Genomic DNA, 23,982 nt, shown 5'->3' with positions numbered 1-23,982 from the left:
AATCATTTAAATATTTTTATTACATATACACAAGTCTCTTAAAAATAAAGTATATTTACATATTTTAGCATATTAAAAAAATCACAAAAATAATCTTTTTATTTTTACATGAATTTTTAGATTTAGTAACCAGATTATTAAAATAATGAGAATTTGGTCTATGTTTAAAAGAAATACCAAAAAAAATTATTTTTGTATCCCAATATAAAGGATTATAAACTTATGTATAAGACGTATTCCCGATATTAAAAAGGAACAAAAATACATTTTAACTCTAAAATTGTTAAGCTTTAACTTGATAAGATAAAGACCTCCTTACCGAGAAAGACTTTTCTTAAATTTTAGATAGATTAATAGTTAGAAAACACAAAAATACATTAATTTATATGAGACAAATACATAATACAACTTACCTTAGATAAGTGGTAATGAGAGTGATACATCCTCCTTATACACAAGCAGTCCTCTTGTTAAGACTCTAAGACTAGTTAGAATTTATAGTGACCAAAATAATATGTAGCAACTCCATCTCTTTTTTATTGATACGAAACAAAAAATTCTTATTCTTTCCTCATTTCTAAAAAGATCTTGATCCGGGAAGACAATCGCCGCAATACCATACATATGCAACATGGCTAAAATAATTCATTTTAAAACCCCAAATGGTAGATCGATTAATTGTAAATAAATAAGAGGGAAAACCAAAATTTTATTTCTTCTCATAAAAACACCCAGTTAAGACTGAGAAGAGAGAAGAATAGAAAAGAAAATTTAGGGCAATTCTGTAAGAAAAACTAAAGGATTAGACAAGAGAGTGAGGAGTGAGAATCTAAATACCTTTACAACAATAATTAAGAGAGGAGAGGGTCACATGTTGGTGAGGAAGAGAAAAGGATATGGAAATTCTTGACTGGTTGACATTAGAATTAATACTGTCAACAAAGAGGGGCAGCTAAAAATTAAATCAAACAACATTCATAGGGTAAAATACATTAAAAAAAAAAAAAACATCATAACATGGCTTAAATGAAAGCAAGAAACCACATCTTACCTCAATGTTGTCCACGAATCGAAGGTAGCAAAGATCCAATAACAAGTGTTCTTGGCGGGCAATTTAATTTAGCAAATGAAATTTCTGTTTCAAAATGCAATTCCATTAGCAACCGAATGCATTTACTTGCAATCAAATTTTTTTGTTGCTATAAGTTGCAAAAAGACAAAAAAGAGTTTAGAGAAAAATCAACTTTTTTTGGTTGCAATTCTGGTTCTGACTTCGTAATTCAAAATCTTCTATTAATATATTTAGTATTGTAGTGTAAAATATTTTTAAAAAATATTTTATATTAAAAAATACATCAAAATAATTTTTTTAGATTTTTTTATTTTTGATATTAACATATCAAAATCAATAAAAATGCACTAAAAAATTAATTTAATGCTTTTTCATGCCAAGCACATTTTTGAAACGCATACAGACGCAATTTAAAATGCAATATCAAACAACAAAAATAAACCTTAATTGAGAAAATTTAGGAGGAAAATTAGGGTGTACTGTATCATTTCCCATGCTACATTGTGGGTTGAATCAAGTTTGTTTTGATATAAGAAAGATATCTAGGTGTTGTTAATGTGTTTTTTAGTAGGATGTTTTTTTTTAACTATATGGGGATTGATCTAATATGACTTTGTCAACTTGACAAGTCAAAAGACAACCGATAAAAATATAGTTTGACTATAAAAAAAATCGAGATGACATCTTTTTGAAATGTTCAAATAATAATATATTAGATCGATTAATGTTAATTTATCAAATCAATTACCTAAGTTAGGAGACCCCAATAATACTATAGAAAGAAAATTAAAAATATATATATATTATTAAATTTAATTCTCAATCAACCTTATGTTGAAGGTTAAATTTGAAAATAAAATTCAACTAAAAAAATAAGTCAAGTCAACATGAGTTAACATGTCAAACCTGGGTCATGAGACCAGGTTAACCTCATAAAAAATATATCAAAATAAATTAAGAAACTCAATTTTCAATCAATCTAATGTTAAAGAATAAAATTAAAAGAAAATAAAAAGAGTACACAAAAAATTACTTAAGTCAACTAACCAAACTTGTGAATCGGGTCATAAGACTGAGATAACCTTATAAAAATGCAAAAAATAAATAAATTATGAAGCTTAATTCTCAAACAACTTAATATTAAAGGTTAAAATTAAAAAAAAAATTAACAAAAAAAGGAAAAACAAACCCAAGTCAACTAGTGTAACCCACAACCCGAGTCATAAGATCATGATAATCTATAGAGAGCAAATAAAAAAAATAAGATCAAATTCTCAATCAATCCAATGTTGAGAATTAAATTGCAAAAAAAATCAAATAAAAAAAAGAAAAAAATAGCCCGAGTCAATTTGAGTTAACATGCCAATCTCAAATCAGCATAATGAGATAAATCATAGAATGAAAAAAAATATAAACTCAAATTCTCAATCAACTCAATGTTAAAAAAATGAGATTGGAAAAAAAATAATTAAAAAAAAAAAAACCCAAGTCTATCAAACTCGTGATCGAGTCATGATATTATGATAATTCCATAAAAAGCAATTAAGAAAAATATTAATTCTGATTCTCAATCAACTCAATATTGAACGAAGGAGTTGAGAAAAAAAATTAATTAAGAAAAAAACAAAAAATAATGATTTGATTCTACATGGCTAACCTGCAAAACTCATTATTTAGGTCATGAAATTAAGATAAGATTATATAAAGCAAATTAAAATAAATTATGAAGCTCAATACCCAATAAATTCAATATTTGAAAGATGTAAATTGAAAAAAAAAAATTAAAAACTCCTAAAAACTTTTGAGAACCAAAGTGAAAAGGGTCTTGGTATTTCATAGTAGCAATACAAATTATGAAGTCTAATACCTAGTTTGAGGATGAAATTTAAAATAAATAGAAAATAAAAAAGTCCTAAAATATTTTAAAATTTAATGATCAAAATAAAATAAATTTTGATATTTCAGTATTCATTGATATATGAAATGCCAAGGCTTTCCAGGATATGTTAATGAGAATCAAAATAATGCAATAGATTAGATATAAAAAATAAAGGTGAACTTGACTTGGCCTTTTCTTTTTTAATGATAAAAGTATTCTTGAATCAACTTATGTGTCCATCGAGACTAAATTTTCTTTTGGAAAGATATTTAAGAGCACACCTCATATCAACTTAGTGCTTTCAAAAGAATTTAGTAAAACTCCATGCGTGTTTTGAACTCAAGAAATTGAGTAAACCTCCTTGACCACCAAGCCAATCCTTTGGAGTTAAATATAGACTTGGTTAAAATGCAATATAAAGGAGTATCCTTAGACCAATTTACATGTTGATCAAGACCAAGTTCTTTTTTCTAGATAATTTTAAAGACACTTCCACATAAACCTGGTACATTCAAAGAAATTTAATAATTTTTCATAGGTCTCGTCCCTAAATTTCAATCTAAGAAATCAATAAAGGAAGTTTACTTTTTTAACAACCAGGTCAATCCCATTAAAGTTAAAGTAGGCTTAGATAAAATGCAACATAAAAAGTGAAAATCAAAAGGCTTCAAGTTGATGTCCATATGTTAATGTGAATAGAACAAGAGGCTATTATAAATTTTAAGTTTTTGATCAACTTGCATGTCAAAAGTGGGTCAATTTGTAAAATAATAAGAGTAATAATCAAAATTATTAAATCTATTTCGGTCCAGCTTTGTTCATGATCTAAATCAATTTTTTTTTTTATTATTATTATTAATATAGATGTCCGGACCAACTTGCGTGTATCTTGAACTAGTCACATGGGTCCTAAAGTTAATGACCATGTAAACCTCCAATTGTCCTAAGGTTTTGTGAGACTCGAACTAATAATCTTTAGAGAATAAATCTAGAGCTTGACAAATTGAGTTACACCTTCAAGATTGATTTAAATTAATTCTTAGTTTGCATGTTGGGTGAGCAACCCGAAACAATCAATTATTTAAAAAAAAGAAAAAGTTAAAACTATTCTGTTTTTAGAAAAAAAAATTACTTTGAGTAAACTATTTTTGAAATCTGGATCCGGTTTTGCTCGGTACTGTTTAATAACTGCAATATTAACATTCTAAAGTTGTCCGAGTGATCATGGCATGTTTATGGCAGCCTTAAAAACTGATCGTGGATTCGAGTCAAAGCACACTGATCATTCAAATCATTATGGACTAAAATTGAGAGGCTATGGGAAACGACATCTAAATTTATGAGATGTTGAACATTGCAAGCTCTCCTCAACCCATAAGACAACGTTGCCAAGGAAACGCAAGGGACATCAATAAACTTGTGTTCGAAGCATGGGACTTACTACTAGAAAATTAATAAATATTAACATAAATATTGATAGAATTGTTTTATTAATATATTGTGATGATATTTATTGATAAAATTTTTCATTACTAAATTTTTCAGTAAATACTAACAAGAATATTCCAATGGTATGCATTGAGAAAGTCACAATGAAAAAATATTAAAAAAGAAACCCAAACAATATAATAATTTGTATTTGTAAGGTTTATAGATAAAGTTGTCAAAGAATTATTGTAAATATCTTTACTGCTATTATCTCACTGATGAAATTACCAATAATATTTTATCAATAATATATAATTTTATTGATGAAATTACATATAATTCTCTTGTCAATGATATGCTACATTATATCGAGGGAATTATTGATAGAATAAAGTAAAAAATTTATTTTTGACGTATATTTTCTATTTATAAAATTATCGGTAAATTTATTAATAATAGATTCACTTATATATTGAAAAGAAATGTTTTTTTTATTGATATTTTTCATCCACGAGGATCCTGTTGATAAAATAATTATAAATAAATTATTAATATAAATACATAGAAATTTTCGTACATGAAACTATTACCAATCATTGATACGATGGTGATGTAATTCCTTGTTAATTCTTTGCTTCTTGGATAACTTCAAACCTGGTTTTCTTACATGACGTGGATGCTTTATTTTTTTTTTATAGGATTACAAATATGGACTTGGTCTTGATACGACTACAAAATATACCTTAAGTAATAATAATAATAATAATAATAATAATAATGAAAAAACAAAAACTAATGTTGGGACAAGAAGGAACTATAAAAGAAACTTGTAGGGTCTAAAGATTAGGTGGCGAAATTGGCTATAATGATCTCAAAAAGGGAAGAAAAAAAGGTGTAGAAGGCTGTAGCTAAGTGATGACAAGCATGGTTTGCTATTATATTCAAAGTCATCATCTATATCAATTTCAACATAACGTGTCGTGGCCTTCACAAACCTTGTGGATGCCTCCTCAGAGAGAATTTTCACAAAATCAACACAGAAATAATCTATCCAATAACACTTGACAGAATTTTAGCATGATTCAAGATCTTCTCTCTCTCTCTCTCTCTCTCTCTCTCTCTCTCTCTCTCTCTCTCTTAATCCATCCAATAATACTTGACAGAATTTTAGCATAATTCAAGATCTATTCTCTCTCTCTCTCTCTCTCTCTCTCTCAGTCAACATGTGTACAGGTAGGGTTTTTTTTTTTTTTAAAAAAATGAATATGAAGGCTACAAACTATCAAGGAGATACTATAGAAGATGGTTTTCTACTTGGATCAGCTTCCATGCATGCAGGCTATCACATGAATTTCTTTTTAAGAACTCCAAGATATTGTTATAAGTAGAAGTTGGCTCTAGAGGAAATCTTTAGCATATCTTAACCCAAATAGATTTAATTGCTCAAGGGGCAAACTATCATGAAGGTCTACGTGGACGAGTTATATAAAAAGCTATCAACAAATTATAACAGCTTCCTTGAGCTCCTGCCCAGAGTTTTAAAATTTAATATATAGAAATATATTTTTATATCCAAAAATATTCTTAATTATTATTCCAAAGACGATGGTTAATATATATTATAGAAAAAATTAACTACATTAAATGGACCGAATTTTAAAAGAAAAGGTGATAACGAAGATTAAAAAAAATGCTTATCAAGAGTGAAAAAACTACAAAGCTGAATTTCAAGATTAATCAATGTTAAAATATGAGATTAGAAAAAAAAATAATGAAAAATAAAATACATTGAGTCAACCCGAGCTAGTATGACAAACTCACAACCATGGTCATGAGGCCAATGCTTATCAGGAGTGAAAAAAATTACAAAGCTGAATTTCAAGATAACTCAATGTTAAAAAATGAGATTAAAAAAAACAATAATGAAAAATAAAATGCCTTGATCAGTCAACCCGAGCTAGTATTAAAAACTCATAACCAGGGTCGTAAGGCTAGGCCAACTTCATATAAAGAAAATTAAAAAAAAAAAAAAACGATGGTCACTTCCTAACAATCCAAATGTAGAAGAAAGAAATCAAAAAAAAAAAATTAGTCACAAAAAATAGCCTAAAAAAATAAAACACCTGCAAACATGGGTGAAAACCACCACACCTCATGAGTAGGATCACAAACGAGATAACTTAATAGAAAGAAAAATAAAAAAAATGATGAAACTTAATTTTAAAAAGAACTCAATTATGAAGGACGAAACTAAAAATAGATATAAAAAAATTACCCCAAAAAAATATATGAGTTAACCAGTCAAACTTGTAACTCAATTCATGAGATCAAGATAATCTGATTGAAAGAAAATCATGAAGTCTATTTTTAAAAATAAACAATGTAACCCATGTTAACTTTTTATCGCGACTCACGTCACTAAGTTAGAACTCCTCATCTGAAAAAACCATAAAGCTCAATTTCCAATAAATCAAATATCAAATGATAAAATTAAAAAGAATAATTACACAAAAGAAAAAATAATAATAATTAAAAGAATGAAGGACCAAATTTAAAATAAAAATAATAATGAGAGGCCAACCTAGAATTTTGAATTGGAGGGGATTGAAAAGAAAAATTAAATTTACAAAAAGATCCAAAACAAAAGGAAATCAAAACCAAAAGAATGACTATATTTGAAAACAATAATAAATCATAATTATGGATTCAATGATGAAATTGAAAAAAAAAAATTAATTTAACAAAAGAACTAAGAACAAAAATTAGAAATAAAATAACAAGGACAAAAGTTGAAATATTAGTAAATAAGAGGACAACTCTTAAATTGTAAATGGTCAACACAAATCTTAAAAAGATTAAAGAGAAAAGAGAAAGAAAAAATAAATGATGGTAAGTTATACACTGTCACATTAATGATTACACGCGTCACCGCATACCAAATGAGACGCCTCGATGCTTACCCATCATGGGAATTATTGTTTAGATGCCAAGGGATGCAACACATGCCAAAAGATTATGGGCATCTCCCATTTGTTGGCGCATGCATTGCACATCAATCAACTTTGATTTTTTAATGATATTTTTTTATTTTAGTTTCTTCATTTACATTTGAATTCACTATGAAAAATTAACATTATATTTCAATTATTATTCAAGTTTTTTCATGGGTTTTTATGAGAATATCAATATTATTTTTAATTATTATATATCTAATATAAAAAAAACACATGAACATTCGATTAAAATAAAATTTATCTTTCTTAAATTTTTTAATGGATTTTTTATATAACTTTATCATATTTTCTTTCTCTTTAATCATATATAAAAATGCTCAGATTTTATTTGAATGTTTTGTTTTTAATGTTTTTTAAAACCAAGATGGATTTTTATTTAAAAAACAGTTCTTTCAATTTTAAAACATGTTTTTACTAAAACAATTTAGAGTGCATTAATAAAAAAAAAATATTTAGATAGGAGAAATATAATTTTTTCTTCGCATTTCAAATGGCTAAATTTTGTTTCATTAGAGTAACTAAGAAAAATTAAACATTTCCACATCGCACGAGATCAAAAATATTAATCTGTATTTAATTATTGATTTACTTTTATAAAAAAACACGTGTTGAATTTTTATTTTGCATTTTAAATTAATATTTTCATATGTTACAAAAATAAACATCATCTACATATTTTTTTTATATTATAAATTAATGTTTTATCCTATCCACAACAAAAACACAAAACACGTAGAAGGAAGGTGGCTAGTTGCTGTCTAATTCCTCTATTGTCTCTAGTGTGACCCTAATACACCAAAAGAAATTTAATCCTTTTTTCGGTTCAACTTGTTAATGTAACACTCGGCATTATCTCGGTGTGTTTGGATTTAATTATAATGAAGATGCCGAGAGTATGTGACAATCATATGGTGTCCTCTCTCTATTTTTCTTAATCCACTTGATAATTAACTTTTCTTCGAAAAAAATAATATTCTGAAATTGGTGTTGGTGACATTTCCTCTATCAAATAATGGAGACCAAAATCATTTTAGAAGGTGTATGTTTGTGAGGCAGTGGTTGTTTTTTAAAGTGTTTTTTTTTTAAAAATACATCAAAAATAAAGTTTATTTATTTATTTTTATATTATTTTTGATATTATCACATCAAAACGATCTAAAAATATATATAAAAAAATATTAATTTAAAATAAAAAAAATAAAATAAAATTTATTTTTTTTCAATAACACTTTAAAAATACAAAAATAAACATGACCTTTATCATCCAAAAAATCGTGCATCGATGAGGTCAGTACATGTCAAAGTATAGTTGCGGTTGTTTTACAAAGTATTTTTTACTTAAAAATGCATTAAAATAATATTTTATTTATTTTTAAAAAATATTTTTAATATTAATGCATTAAAATAATCAGAAAATATAAAAAAAATAAATTGAAGTAAAAATAAATAAATAAAATTTATTTTTTTAAAAAAATATTTTTAAAATATAAAAATAAACTGGAAAGTCTTGCCACAACATCTTAGGGTTCAGGAAAATCTAGCCGGCCCTTCTTTCTCTCTCGATTATGACAGGTAAAGTTGCCTTGCTGATTGAAAACTCTAAAGTCTAAACCAAGATTGAGAGGCCAACCTGTCTTCACACCGTTAAAATATGGATATAAACGACGAAAAGACTGGAAAAGGATATGTGATTTTGAGTAGAAATTATTTTTTTTGTCTCTGGGTTGAACTAAATTATACGTTTGAAAGATTTAAACTTTGTTTCTCTCAGATTTTTTTTTATTAAAATATTTTTTAGTTTTTTTCTAAATCCCAATATATCATTTGACAATTTAAATTCACGAAGAAAATCATATAGAGAGATTTTATTGAAAAATCTAGATGTTTTAATAAAACAAAAATGGTCAACGAAAATTATAAGACTAGAATATAGATTTTCAATAAATTTATACTTGTATTTATAGCATGTATGAGAGTGTGGTTACGGTTATTTTTAAAAATATTTTTCGTGTCGAAATATATTAAAATGATATATTTTTTTATTTTTTAAAAATTAATTTTCAAATTAAAGTATCAAAACAATTCAAAATATAAAAAAAAAATTAACAAAAAAAAATTAAATTTTAATTGAATGCAATTTGCACCGTGTTTCCAAATATTTTTAGATATCGAAGACTAAAAAATAATCTGTAAAATGAAAAATTCATTCATTGAACAAATTCAATGGAAATTAGTGGATTGATGATTGATCACGGCAAGACTTTTTCTTCTTTTTTTGTTTCTTTTTATTTTTTTCAATAATCCTAGATTGAATTTGTTTTTACTATATCTGATATTTTTAATTATATTTTCCAATTTATCTAATATATGTTTAATTTATTTGGTATTTTTCTTGGTTTAAGGCTTAGATCTTGTTTTTTTTTTTTTTTCTTAAAATATCTTGCTCTTTTACGAGTCTTTGAACTCCAATGAAAGTACTAATATTTATTTTTAAGAAAAAAAAGAAAAAAAACACTAATATAATTCACTATCAACTTATTTCGTAAGTCACAAACTCAAGAAGCAATAGGCAACGGTGAATTAAACTTCTCTGTGTGTATTCTTATTATCTTGTATAGAACAACAAATAAATAAATAAATTTAATGGTTCCAAAGGCTTTGTTTGCTCTTATGGAGCCACTAGCTGGTTGAAAAAGAAAATAGGCTTGTTTGATTGACAAATAAATACTCCAAAACTTTTCTTATTCTTTAATGTATTATTTTATTATTATTAATATGGATATCCGACTCAGTTTGTGTATATCTTAACTAGTCCCACAAGCCTTGAAGTTAATGATTATTTAAGTTTTCAATAGTTCTAAAACTTGTAGAATTTAAACTAATAATCTTTACAAAATAAATTTAAAACGTATTAGTTGAGTTCTACTTTTATTATAATATATCTCTTTTTAATCTTTTAATAAGCTGTCAAGAAGGTTTTTTTTTTAAAAAAAATTGTGCCTTCTTGGGAGGCCAACTTTTGAGATGAATTATATGAACATTAAGGTAAAGATCAATCGAACATGGGGTCAGATCATGCTCTAGAGATCATTCAATCAAATGAATCTGCAACCAAGAATTAAATATTGATTAAATTAAGGACATGTAAAACATTGTAGTTTGCCTGAGATTACAAGATTAATAAGACACATATTTTAATCATCACGTCTTCTTATCTTCCTGCCAGGTATTGCGATTAAAATATTATTTATTAAAATTTTAATTTTTTTTATTATTTTAGATAATTTTAATATGTTAAAAATTAAAACAAAAAATTTAATTCCAGTATATTTCTAAACTAAAATTATTTTAAAATGCAACCTGCAAGACGCTATCTGACAGGGCAATTAATAAAAGTCTTGAGCCAGTGCCTGGCAGCTTCTTAAGTTAAATAATTTCAACCGAGTACTTTTTATTTTGTAATATTTAATTATCATAAAGGATGACTTAATTCGAGTAATTAATTGACTAAAATTCGTCTTGTGGGTTTTGTGTTATTTACAAATCAATTAGAGTGATTAATTAGGATTTTGTGGTATAAACCTGGCTTAGAAGAATATTTCAAACTCAGACCACAGCACAAAATTTTAGACTAGCCAAAAATATTCAACAGACGGTGTCGCAGCCTCCTTGGAACTTCTATCTTCATGTTATTCGCATCATTCTGACGACTGGGAAAGATCCTTTACATTTGATATTTCTTCGATAGAATTTCTATCCCTGATATCCATCCATTTCTTTGATTCAACTACAGCCATGATGAGAAAAGTTTCTCACAAGATGTTTGATCACCAGCAACTCTGTCGTGCCAGAACCCCTACCCTATCTGCCATAGCAGTCACTGTTACAATCTTTTTTGTCTATGCAAACAGTATCATTTCTACCATTTCCTTACAATCATCTTCTGTTAGCACCAAGGAGATTTCTGGGGAGCTACATGTTCGCATAACTGAAAGACAAATCATGTCGACTGTCGTTAACCAACCACTTCGTTCTATGCAAGAAGAGATTAAGGAAGTTGATCGTGGTGAACATCGGAGCTCTGTAATCCCGCCCTTTAACCTCACAGTAGAGGAAAGAATCGAATGGTTTCGGAAGAGGTTGCCGGAGTTTGAGATTTTGAAGGCAGACAACCTGACCAAGGAATTTCTCGGTCGAGTTCTTGAGTTTTTCAACAATGAGTGCGATGTTCAATTCTTCATGACATGGATTTCGCCGGTAGAATCCTTTGGAAGAAGGGAGTTCCTGGCCCTGGAAAGTTTGTTCAAAGTCCACCCTCATGGTTGCTTATTGATTCTATCAAGAGACCTGGATTCCATACAAGGGTATAGGATTCTGAAACCACTTCTTGACCGCAAGTTCAGAGTTGCTGCAATCACACCTGACTTGTCCTTTTTGTTCAAGAACACGCCAGCAGAAACTTGGTTTGAGGAGATAAAGAGTGGGAACAAAGACCCTGGAGAAATTCCTTTTGCACAGAATCTATCAAACCTCATTAGACTTGCAGTCTTGTACAAGTTTGGAGGGATTTACTTGGACACAGATTTCATTGTCCTGAAAAGTTTTGCTCACTTGAGGAACGCAATTGGAGCACAAAGCATTGATGTGTCCAGGAGCTGGACCAGATTGAACAATGCGGTTCTAGTCTTTGATATGAACCATCCACTTCTACTCAAGTTCATAGAAGAGTTTGCTTCGACTTTTGATGGAAACAAATGGGGGCATAACGGGCCCTATTTGGTTTCCAGAGTAGTGCAGAGAGTGGCTGAAAGACCCGGGTATAACTTCACAATCTTGCCTCCAATGGCATTCTATCCAGTTGGCTGGAACAGGATCGATGGTTTTTTCAAGAAACCAGAAAACAAAGTAGAATCAAGATGGGTAAATGCCAAGCTACTTCAGCTAAGTGGGGAGACTTATGGGATACACTTATGGAACAGGCAGAGCAGTAGATTCAGCATTGAAGAAGGAAGTGTCATGGGTAGATTGATATCAGATCACTGTGTCATTTGCGAATACAAATACAGTTCTTGAAGAAAATTTATGGACGGAAATGTGTCGAGTATGGCTGCACCGGTACAGAGTCATCAGACGCAGAATCAACAGGATCCTCCAGTTGATTAAAAGACGAGCACACTCGTCGGAGTGTTTTACTTGTTTTCTATGTTGATTCCATTTATCTCCCTTTTAATTATCTTTCCTTTTTTTTTTGTTCCAACGTAAATAATATAAAAACAAATCTCTTGCAACAAAGTTGTAAGTGCGTTCTTTCTTCCGAATTATGGGCAACTGATTGTTTCGTTCAACATTTTGATTTTGTAAAAAAAGGTTATGATCTTTTCTTTTCTTGAACAGGAAACGAACTAAGATTACATTCTAATTTCAGGAAATCTTACCACAAATCATAATCCTAAGCCTTTTCAGTCTCAACCTGAAACCAGACCTCCTAAATCTCCATAAACGAAGTCCTGGCAAACGCGGAAACGATTTTTTCCTGGTTAACCTGTGATTGCTTTTCTTTGCCTTTCTAACCTTGGATTCAAAGTCGCCATTCCTGCCGCTACCAGAAGTAGAGTTACGAGGTTCATCGGACCCAGAAGTCCCAGCCTGTCTGATGGATGCCCATGGATCAGTATCACCGCCCCATAGAGGGATAGGATTTATTATCGGCGAGCCACCGGAATCCTGAAAATGGGTTGCCAAACTAGTGTGCTCCGTGTCAGATAATCTCCTCATAGATGGGCTTCCAGCTTTCATCAAGTCTTTGGGGAATCAAAGAGGGTACTTCGGGCATAAAAATACAAGAGCAGAGATCACTTGCCTAACGCTGGCAAATCCTTGAAACTTCTGTAATAGACAGCCGCAGTTGAAATTAATCACTCCTGAACCTGGAAACGTAAATGAAAATGAAATAATTATTAAGGGTTACCTCGCAAACAAGCCAAGCCATCAAAAGTATTCGTCAAACCTCGAATACATGGAAAATAATAGCAGAAAATCAGAAATAAAGGCAGATGAATGGTTGCGTCCAGATAAACAACACCATCTTCAACGCGTTTCGCTCCATCTGCTTGACAGAGTTGAATACTGATGATCAACACAACAGGATTTTCTTTTTCTTTTTTAATCTGGTAGGAAATATTATATTTATTAAACTTGACTTCTAGTAAAGCTTGGATTCATACGAGTTAACCAAAAAGAAAAATTAAAAGATTAAAACAATAATACTTTGACTAAAAAAATTATCAACCACTTTATACTGGGTGTATCCTGGTTTTTTAACAGAGTCACGTCAAGTCAATTATCCCCTCTATTTTTATTTGTATAACCCAACCTTGTCCAGATCGTATATCGATCAGCCAATATGACATGTTTAAACTAAGGCATTGTTTGGGACGCCCAAATGATATTTTATAAAAATTTGATTTTTTTTGTTCAAAATTAATTTTTTTATATTTTTAAATCGTTTTTATATGCTGATATTAAAAATAATTTTAAAAATATATATAAAAAATTATTTAATATATTTTCAAGTAAAAAATATTTTGGAAAAACAACTACTATTTCGATATCAAATACCATTTAAATATGCATAAAAGATCCGGTCAAAAGAAGACCATTCATGCTGACACATTGAGACCATTAATGAGAAATGCATTCTCCTTCTTGATCAAAGAAAAACGCCAAAAACATAATGGAGAATTCAGAAGTCTTGGGGTGTCCTTTTAGCTGGTTAGAAACGTTTCTGATAGTCATTTTACCATTTTTCATCTCAAAATCCTCGCTCAAAAACTAACGGCCATGGCCGAACCTACTTCATCATCTTCAAGAAGAAAATTGGACATCACATTCCAGAAGGGGGGGGGGGGATACTATGGTAGCAATGGTCACCGAGTAAAGTTACTTCCTAGGGCGTCAAGTTAAGAGGCTTCCACAAGATTGCACTGGCAGAGTAAATAGAATGTCAGAACAAGGGATCTAATAACACCCCTAAAATATGACCTCTGTAATTGATAATGTCTTGGAGGTTAAAAAGGAAATAAATAAACAAATCCAAAAGCAGATACAAATTGACAGAAGAGTTGGATGGTATAATCCAGGCACTTGACTGTCCATAGATCTGTGGATAGAATCATACCTGCTGTCGATGCCTTGAGTTTGCATACCCAGAATATACCTGACAAAAAATTGCAGGTTATAGAAAGGAGCTGAACATGGATATATCTTATAGCAAGCTGCATTTGTGCACCTACGTTGTTTTGGACTTGATTATTAATTAGGTAGTTCCAGAAGAGGATATACCATGCCAGTTGACTTCAATAGTAGATTATTCGTGTCTTTCAAAGGATTATGGTGTCTGATAACATCAATGTCTTGAACATCATCATCCATAGGTTATGAGAATATTAATCTCCAAGTTATTGCTTGATTTAAATGGCAGTCAGATCAGAAATGCATAAGCTAGCTCGAATGAATAGATTCAGTTTGGAACTAAAGCTTACAGTAACTACTCTTGGCATCGAAAGAGAAATGAGATGTAACAACTTATTCGGGCATTTTAAAGATGCATTAATAAACAATCCCCTCAAGACAAATGTACAAACTCCTGGCAAAACTCGTCCAAATTGGAGAAATCTGATGATTTTGTTAGAAATAATTGTCTAATCCGGATGTTGAATTTCTGTTCCTAGATATTCACCAAGTTTTAGGGAGTCTTGTCTGTGAGGTAATTCTAATCAGTACATCAATGTGAATGGCTGAAAAACTCGTTGATTCACCTGAAAGCCATCTACTAGGCCAGAGAGCTTCTAGGCTCAACCAGTTACATGATTGATCATTGCTAGGAACAGCAAGTAGCATTTGATCCTGGAACCAAATAATGGTGACAATCTTGTAAGCACACAAACCAAATGTATAAATTTCGTAGTCATATGTCATATTATCCTTCGATTGATTTTAGGATTTTAATGGTAGATTAAAATGTTAAACATGATATTGTACCATTGCATGCAAAATAAGATACAATGCAGTAAAAGAATGGAACAATCTCAACCAAAACGAAAGAGAATTCATGAATGCTAGGTTACAAAATCCAGAATATAAATTTGTATGAATGCTAACTTAGAAAAACCAGAATATAATTTAACTTCACTCACTAAACTGAAATCACCCGTGTTGAAGTTGTAAACTTGTAAAATCATTAAACCAGTCGTACCAAGTTATATATCTAAAAGAAGATGTACTGATATCATTTCCAGAGGTTTTTGAAGATGAGACTGAACCAATAAAATCATCAAATTTATGCAGAAACAGGATGAAACATGAGGTTTTATAGCATACCATTAAACCAGAATATCATCTTGAAATCTGCAACTATGGATATAGTTTGTCAAATTGTAGCAGGTTTATAACCCCATAAAGAGTCCCCAGCCAATCCAAGCTGTAACCTGCATTTCAGGCCTTAAACATTCATAAACAAATGTTTATATTCCACATTTATTGCAGATCAACCACTCTATGATATCCCTAGATAAAAACATTCCATGCAGCTAGTTTTTTCTTATACGACTCTTTTCAAGTTTAGAATGTTCAAACCCAGACAACTTGTTCACATTAAGCTACACAAATTCTTGCCATTGAAACCATTCCATCATATGCATGTATTGGCACTTCAGTGTAATTATCATTGGAGTTCCTCAAGAAAAATTTATCTTCCACGAAAATTCTATACCAATTTACTTTTCAAGACATTGAAAAAAAATTCTCTCCAAATTCTAATTACCAGCTAAGCAGCCATACTGCCAGAAATCCAATCTTAACCTCTTGATTTAATGCTCTATTCTTCATGATCTATGCTGACAGTATCATCTCTATTTTTTCTATATACACCATAGACCTAAGAAATGGAGAAATTTTCAAGCACCAAAGTATTTTTATAACCAAAATTCAACACCAGTCACCACATAGTAGAACCACTGGTTGCCAGGAAGCAAGAAATTGGTAAATTTAGATGTCACAAAAAAGAATGTTATGGTTCAGAAAACAAAGCTGCCAGAACTCAATATTCTCAATTTGAACGACTTGAGCAAGAAATATCATGCTCAAGATCTGGAAATTTTCGACAGTAAGTGTGCTCTATAAAGTTCCACAGGATGTGGCTTTTAATTAGCAAAAATCTTCAGAGCAAGGGAACTCTCAGTCGTGGACACTCTGTTCAAAACTAACCCTCGTGCATACTTGATTATCGTGTCAAGATATATATGGACTCCATACACGGCTATAAGCTCTTTAAACCTCGCTGCAAGATCTTGGGATCAAAGTTCTAGCTCCTACTTAGACTTGCCCTTTCTAGGAAAGAAAAAACACAGTAGAAGCTTGGCCTGATGAGATAAGGTGGAGGAAAGATACTGGTTATCATTCCACTATCTATTAATGTTTCCTATTTAATCAGGGTAGCGGTGCTTTACAGGTATAGAGGGGTTTACTAGGACATAGATTAATAATTCTGAAAGAGTTTGTGGGGTTGAAGAATGTATAAGGTCGCTATTCAGTGGACAGGAATGAACAGTGCAATATGATCCTTGCTACAAATCAGCTCTCCTAGCCAACAAATTTGCTGCAACTACTAATAAAAATAAACAAGGGCCACGATGGGCATTACCTGGCCTCTAGAGGGATTCAAAGAATATGAAGCATGCCTGGTTATGATGGTTCCATAAACTACCCACGGCATTTTATCAAGTTAGCCGGATTTAGATATGCATGCTCTTTTGCAGGCCAGCCAATGGAACTGACTGCGGATGGGTGGACAATGTGCAGACTGAAAGGCATTACACCTGTGAAACAAGAAAACTAGAGATTAATTATCAATGAAGGAAACTTCGTGGATAGATTAAATTCAGATCAATGTGTCTTCTGCCAGCACATATACAATCATGGAAGAAATTTTTTCTCATAATAATCAAGATGAAGTTTTTGTAGTTGACAGAATTCGCCTGAAGCAGAGCAGTGGACCGATCCATAGAAGCCTCTAGTTCAGAGAACAAGCACAAGCTCTGTTCCTGGACTAACCTCTTTAATAAAGAGGTATTTTCATTTAATTTTTCTCCACTTGATTTGTTTGGTAACAACATAATTAACAAAATTATCATTTGATTGTGAAAATCAGATACATGATGCTATAATCTAGTTTGTGAGATATAAAAATGCTACCCATATCAGTTTGCATATTTGCCGTCACTATGATAATTATATGAACAGCTCTTCAAAATTCAGTAATAACCATACTGCAACATTCATTTATAAGTCTAATCAAAGCAGATAAATACCACAATAAATTTTATTTTGAAAACCAGTTTTCCAAAGGGTTAAATTCATATTCCTTCCAAAGGAATTGAGGACATTTTGCATCACTCCAAGCATATCTGGACAATTAAAGAGTAGAACAGGTAAAGGAGCTGAAATGCGTGTACGGATGGCAACATGTATTCATTTTAGGATACTCCTTCAAATTCACCTATTACACAGTTTGGTTCTAGGTAACCAGTAATTCCTATCTTGTCCTAGTGAGCTAAAAATGAGCCTGAAAATCTAAAATACAAGGCAAGTTATTGAATAAACACTGAAGGACATCAACAGTCTGGATACCTCATGAATGAATCATTGTTCATTGTATGAACCAACACCCAATGGATCCTGTTTAGAGATTCTCTTCCAAGATAAGCAGATTCTTGAGTCCCAAACCAGTTGACATGCAACCTCCACAATGAGTACAAAACTTGAACACAAACATCAAATCAGGTCCTTCAAAAAATATAAACTTGATAGCTTCTCCTTGATAAAAATACCAATATCAGATACCAAAGCAGAACATTAGAAAAGAAATATAAAATATGAAAAATAACTAGAAACATTGACCTGTCCTGTCTGCAAATGAAGAAGAATCAATAATCTGTCTCAAAAAACCACAACAATTATTAAACAATACTAACTCCGTTTAAATTCCAATCAAACAGTGCTAAATCCATTCAAATTCCTAAAGAAAAGAAAGTAAAGAGTTAGTGGGTTTGGATAGACATTGAAGGGCTTGAAGGAAACAGAACAAGTGATCACAAAGAAGTACAGAATAGAGAGAGAGAGATAAAAAATGTAAGGAGACACGAATAACGTGAGAGTTTAGGGTTTAAAGATGGTAAAAGAAAAGGAAAAAGAATAATTGTAATCGAGGGCTATAATTATTCTGTATGAAAAAAAAAAAAAAAAAAAAAACCTTCGCGAGAAAGCATAGAATCTCATTCCCTTTTCGGAAAAAAAAATAAAAAACTTGGCGAGAGAGGATAGAATCCCATTCCCTTTCTTGCAGAAGATCATAAAATAAAGAAGCTCATCCCCAACCCTTCACCCCATCTCTCTCTCTCTCTCTCTCTCTCTCTCTCTCTCTCGCCCTGTCTCCCTCGCGATTTCTCTCCAACATTCCCTCTCAAAATCTTAAAGCAAAGCAGAATAGAATAATAAAAAAAAAGGGGCAACATAACTACGGAAGTCCAAATAAGCAACAAAAGAAAGAAACACAAATTCAAAAAGCAACTCCTCAAAAGAATAAAATAATACCTTCACGTATAGCAGAAGCGGCACCCATTTTCTTCTCTCCCCGCTATCATCGCTTCTCTACCTTCCTTTCTCCAGTCCACTTCCTCCAATTCATATCGCAGAAGCCATTTTCTTTTCTTCACTTTCCCATCAAAAGCCCACGACTGTTTTTGATTTACTGCCCCACATGAAAGAACAAAACTAAAAAGCCATGATCCAACCACCAAACACCGTTCGGAAACTACTGGTAGAAGTAGTCGACGCACGGGATCTTCTCCCCAAAGACGGTCAGGGAAGCTCCAGTGCCTACGTCATCGCCGACTTCGACGGTCAAAGAAAACGAACCCTCACGAAATATCGTGACCTCAACCCCGTGTGGAAAGAGACGTTGGAGTTCATCGTTTCTGACCCAAACAACATGGAGTTCGAAGAGCTTGAAGTCGAGGTTCTTAATGACAAGAAATTCGGCAATGGTAGCGGCCGTAAAAACCATTTCTTGGGGAGGGTTAAAGTGTATGGCTCTCAGTTTTGTAAAAGAGGTGAAGAAGGGATTGTTTACTTCCCTCTTGAGAAGAAAAGTTTGTTCAGCTGGATAAGGGGAGAAATCGGTCTGAGAATTTGTTATTACGATGAGTTAGTTGAAGAGGATCAGCAACAAGCTCCACCTCCATCGGAGAAGGATGCAGATACGTTGCAACATCAAAAGCCGCTAAAATCCCCGGCAGTTATTGAGGAGGAAGGCAGAGTTTTTGAAGTTCTCGCAAAACCGGAGATTAACTGCCACGACTATCACCGCCCCCATTTTCATCGTAATGGGACTCACTCGCCTCCTTTTGAGGTCATCGAGGAGTCTCCACCGCCGGTGGTACAGGTAAACTCGGAACCACCACTAGGTTCGCAGCAAGTATCTCTTCCAGAGGAGCCGCATTACGTGGAAACCCACACTCAGTACCATCCAGAAGTGAGGAGGATGCAGACTACGAGAGTCGCGTCCAGTGGTGATAACAGAGTGAAGACATTGAGGAGGCCAATCGGAGATTTCTCTCCTAAAGTAATTTCTGGAAGATTCAAGTCGGAACCGACGGAGAGGATCCATCCTTACGATCTTGTCGAACCAATGCAGTATTTGTTCATCAGAATTGTCAAGGCGCGTGGTTTATCGCAAAACGTGAGTCCTATCGTCAAGGTAAGGACCTCAACTCATTGTGTGAGGTCGAAACCAGCGAGTTACCGACCTGGTGCCTCACCGGATTCGCCTGAGTGGCACCAGGTTTTTGCATTGGATCATAATAGCAAGACTGAAGGACAGTTCCCCAATGCAGCTGGCAACATAGAGATCTCAGTTTGCGACGCACATTCGGAGCAGTTTCTCGGCGGTGTTTGCTTTGATATCTCTGAAGTTCCGGTGAGGGATCCGCCGGACAGTCCGCTTGCACCTCAGTGGTACCGATTGGAAAGTGACGCCGCCGCTGGTCAGATCTGTAATAGGGTTTGTGGTGATATCCAGCTCTCTGTATGGATTGGGACTCAAGCTGATGATGCGTTTCCTGAAGCGTGGAGCTCAGACGCGCCTTACGTCTCTCACACGCGCTCAAAGGTTTACCAGTCCCCTAAGCTGTGGTATTTGAGAGTGACGGTTATTGAAGCTCAGGATCTTCACCTTTCGTCCAATCTGCCACCTTTGACAGTTCCGGAGATCAGAATCAAAGCTCAATTGGGGTTCCAATCGGCGAGGACGAGGCGAGGGTCCATGAGCAATCATTGTACGTCGTTCAGATGGATCGATGACCTAATTTTCGTCGCCGGCGAGCCGCTGGAAGAGTCATTGATTCTGCTAGTGGAAGACCGTACCACCAAGGAAGCGGTACTCCTCGGGCACATCATAATTCCCGTGAGCTCAATCGAGCAACAGTATGATGAGCGCCACGTGGCATCCAAATGGTTCGCGTTGGAAGGAGGCGGCGGTGACACTGGGGGAGCAGGCTGTGCTACTGGCGGGTCCTACCGTGGGAGAATCCATTTGCGTCTCTGTTTGGAAGGAGGGTATCACGTGCTTGATGAAGCGGCGCACGTGTGCAGTGATTTTAGACCCACGGCTAAGCAGCTATGGAAGCCAGCAATTGGGGTTTTGGAGCTGGGGATTTTAGGGGCTCGTGGGTTGCTGCCCATGAAACCCAAAGGAGGGGCCAAAGGTTCGACCGATGCTTACTGTGTGGCTAAGTATGGCAAAAAATGGGTCCGAACAAGAACTATCACGGATAGCTTTGAGCCACGTTGGAACGAGAAGTATACCTGGCAGGTCTATGATCCTAGCACTGTTCTCACCATTGGAGTTTTCGACAATTGGCACCTGTTTGGTGAAATGTCTGGTGATAAACCTGATTGCCGTATAGGGAAAATACGTATACGAGTATCTACATTGGAGAGCAACAAGGTGTACATGAATTCGTATCCTTTGTTGGTTTTATTAAGAAACGGGTTGAAGAAAATGGGTGAGATCGAATTAGCTGTTCGGTTTGCTTGCCCGAGTTTATTACCGGATACCTGTGCGGTTTATGGGCAGCCATTGCTTCCTAAAATGCACTATCTTCGGCCACTCGGGGTAGCCCAACAAGAGGCATTGCGTGGTGCAGCCACCAGAATGGTTTCTTTGTGGCTTGCGCGGTCCGAGCCACCATTGGGACCGGAGGTGGTCAGGTACATGCTGGATGCGGATTCTCATGCATGGAGCATGAGAAAGAGTAAAGCCAATTGGTTTCGGATCGTAGCGGTTCTTGCATGGGCTGTCGGGTTGGCTAAATGGTTGGATGATATTCGAAGATGGAGAAGCTCGGTCACAACTGTACTGGTTCACATTTTGTACTTGGTGCTTGTTTGGTATCCGGAATTGGTAGTCCCAACAGGGTTCTTATATGTGTTCTTGATTGGTGTTTGGTACTATAGGTTCCGGCCTAAGATACCGGCAGGTATGGATACCCGGTTATCACAAGCAGAAGCCGTTGACTTGGATGAACTAGATGAGGAATTCGACACCGTACCAAGCATGAAACCACCCGAAATTATAAGGGCCCGTTATGACAGGTTAAGGATGTTGGCAGCCCGAGTCCAAACAGTCTTGGGTGATTTTGCAACCCAAGGGGAGAGGGTTCAAGCTTTGGTGAGTTGGAGAGATCCGAGAGCCACAAAGTTGTTCATAGCGGTGTGTTTGGCTATAACATTGATACTGTATGTGGTTCCACCAAAAATGGTAGCTGTGGCCTTAGGATTCTATTTTTTACGACACCCAATGTTTAGAGACCCAATGCCTCCGGCTAGCTTGAACTTTTTCCGCCGGCTTCCGAGCTTATCAGATCGGTTAATGTAGGTTTCGGAGAGTAAAAAAAATATAGCTATAGCAATAGAATAGTATAAGTAGCCCCATTTGGGCACCGAAATTTGGTGTGATGGAGGGGAATGTGAAGACAACTGTTTTATGTCGAAAAAAGTTGTCCCAGATGAACATTTTGAGGAGTGAAAAGTGGGACGAGAGTAAAAAGGATGTCTTTTTTTCATTTTTTTTTTTTTTTTTTTTAAGTGATTGGATTTGACCGATTGAGGTTTAAAACTTGAAATAAGAGAAAGGGGTTGGTGGGGCAAGGCAGAAAAGAGTTTGGAGGGGCAAGAAATTGAGTCGAATGGGAGACTAATGAGGGGTTTTTTTTTTTTTTTTTTTTTTGTAATGGGTGTTACGGAAAGTAATTAACATTCAAATGCTCTTTAACAGAAGAAACTTCATCAACATCTTTTTAATCATTGTTCTCAGCTGTTTTTTGGTTTGATGATAAATTCCATCAGTATATCACTAGCCATGAATTTTGCCTTCTCAACAAGGTATACATGGAGGATCATCAAATATGTGTCCATGAAAATAACACAAAAAAAAAAAAAATTCAAGGTCAAGACGCAAGTCTGTAAACTGACAGCCTTGAGAGTAATTTTGAAAAGAGTCGGACTTTTGTGTACAACACTTCTTTCATCAGCCTTTCATTTGCAGCTAAAAAAAACCTAAACCGAAAAAACCGACCGGATTAAAAAATACAAAAAAATCACTCGGTCCGGTTTAATTTCGGTTTAAAACAGACCGAATCAAACCGGACCGGTTAAAAAAGGTATAAAAACTACTATTTTCTAAATAAACCCTTCTCAGCTGCCCCAGTCATAACCTTTTCCAGGACTTGAAAAGTCGCAAGGAAGGAGAGATTCACTAGATGGGATAGAATGTAGTGAAAGCAAGTTCCTCTGTAGCTACTAAAGTGACAGAATAGCCAAATGAATTGGCCTCCCCTCCTACTCAAAAGCACAATGGTTATCCAAGCTCTCTCTGCAGATTGTAAGCCCAGAGACAAGGAGAGCTTCTAGGAGTTATTTTATATGTAGTTTGAACATCATCTGGGAAGGGGAAGGAGAAAGCGGAAGGGGAAGGGAAAGTGCTAAAAAATCGACCCGAACCGAACAAAACCGGTTCGGTCTGAACCGGTTCTCATTAAAACGACCGAACCGGACCGTGAACACCCCTATTTGCAGCAATGGCCCCTTCCAAAGTCAGATGGCAAAGCCTTTACATTTTCATTTTGTAAACTTTTAATTTTCGTTAAAGCTGGCTTTAGAGGGGGGGAAAGCAGCTCCGGCACCGCCAGTAGGCCCAGCACTTGGTTCGGAGGGTGTAAACTGTAAGCATTATGACTTTACTGTAAGAACTGTAATGCAGGAACTGATGGTTTGGTAAGTAAAGCTACTCTTGTCATTCCTGTTAGGATTAATGTTTATGATGTTAGCAGTTTCATTTTTCTGTCGATTTTTTGTTAGCTTGAGGTATATGGTGTTTTTCTTGTTTTGATTTATTTTTTTATGGTGTTATTTTCAGGATAAAAGTCTTAAAGATACCTCCTGCTTCAGTTTTGCTGCTTGAGGCTGCGGGCGTG

At 33.7% G+C, this 23,982-nt stretch overlaps 3 protein-coding genes across 10 annotated transcripts; 2 read left to right on the top strand and 1 right to left on the bottom strand.

The window, feature by feature from the left end:
- The first annotated feature begins 10,982 nt into the window (after positions 1–10,982).
- On the top strand, positions 10,983–12,707 carry LOC118037451 (uncharacterized). Its single transcript, XM_035043429.2, has one exon. The coding sequence runs from the start codon at positions 11,189–11,191 to the stop codon at positions 12,464–12,466; it is 1,278 nt and encodes a 425-aa protein (XP_034899320.1). The 5' UTR covers positions 10,983–11,188; the 3' UTR covers positions 12,467–12,707.
- LOC118037452 (uncharacterized) lies at positions 12,676–19,181 on the bottom strand. 8 transcript variants are annotated; one of them, XM_035043430.2, is made up of 7 exons: positions 19,043–19,181; positions 18,080–18,209; positions 17,094–17,268; positions 15,211–15,298; positions 14,571–14,609; positions 13,401–13,499; positions 12,676–13,320 (listed from the first exon to the last, which is right to left on the bottom strand). In XM_035043430.2, the coding sequence occupies exons 3-7, from the start codon at positions 17,163–17,165 to the stop codon at positions 13,205–13,207; spliced, it is 414 nt and encodes a 137-aa protein (XP_034899321.1). In that variant the 5' UTR covers positions 17,166–17,268; positions 18,080–18,209; positions 19,043–19,181; the 3' UTR covers positions 12,676–13,204. The 8 variants fall into 8 exon arrangements, with proteins under 8 accessions (XP_034899321.1, XP_073261430.1, XP_073261428.1 ...); XM_073405329.1 differs by lacking the exon at positions 19,043–19,181 and adding an exon at positions 15,773–15,879 and having other exon boundaries at positions 18,080–18,626; XM_073405327.1 differs by lacking the exon at positions 19,043–19,181 and having other exon boundaries at positions 12,676–13,117; positions 13,254–13,279; positions 13,362–13,499; positions 18,080–18,626.
- Positions 19,182–19,218: 37 nt separating this feature from the next.
- On the top strand, positions 19,219–22,705 carry LOC118037449 (protein QUIRKY-like). Its single transcript, XM_035043428.2, has one exon. The coding sequence runs from the start codon at positions 19,233–19,235 to the stop codon at positions 22,383–22,385; it is 3,153 nt and encodes a 1,050-aa protein (XP_034899319.1). The 5' UTR covers positions 19,219–19,232; the 3' UTR covers positions 22,386–22,705.
- Positions 22,706–23,982: the final 1,277 nt, after the last annotated feature.

Source organism: Populus alba, chromosome 16 (genome assembly GCF_005239225.2).
Source record: "Populus alba chromosome 16, ASM523922v2, whole genome shotgun sequence".
Classification (NCBI taxonomy): domain Eukaryota; kingdom Viridiplantae; phylum Streptophyta; class Magnoliopsida; order Malpighiales; family Salicaceae; genus Populus; species Populus alba.
Note: the sequence above shows the minus strand (reverse complement) of the source record. Positions and strands in the feature narration are given on the sequence as shown.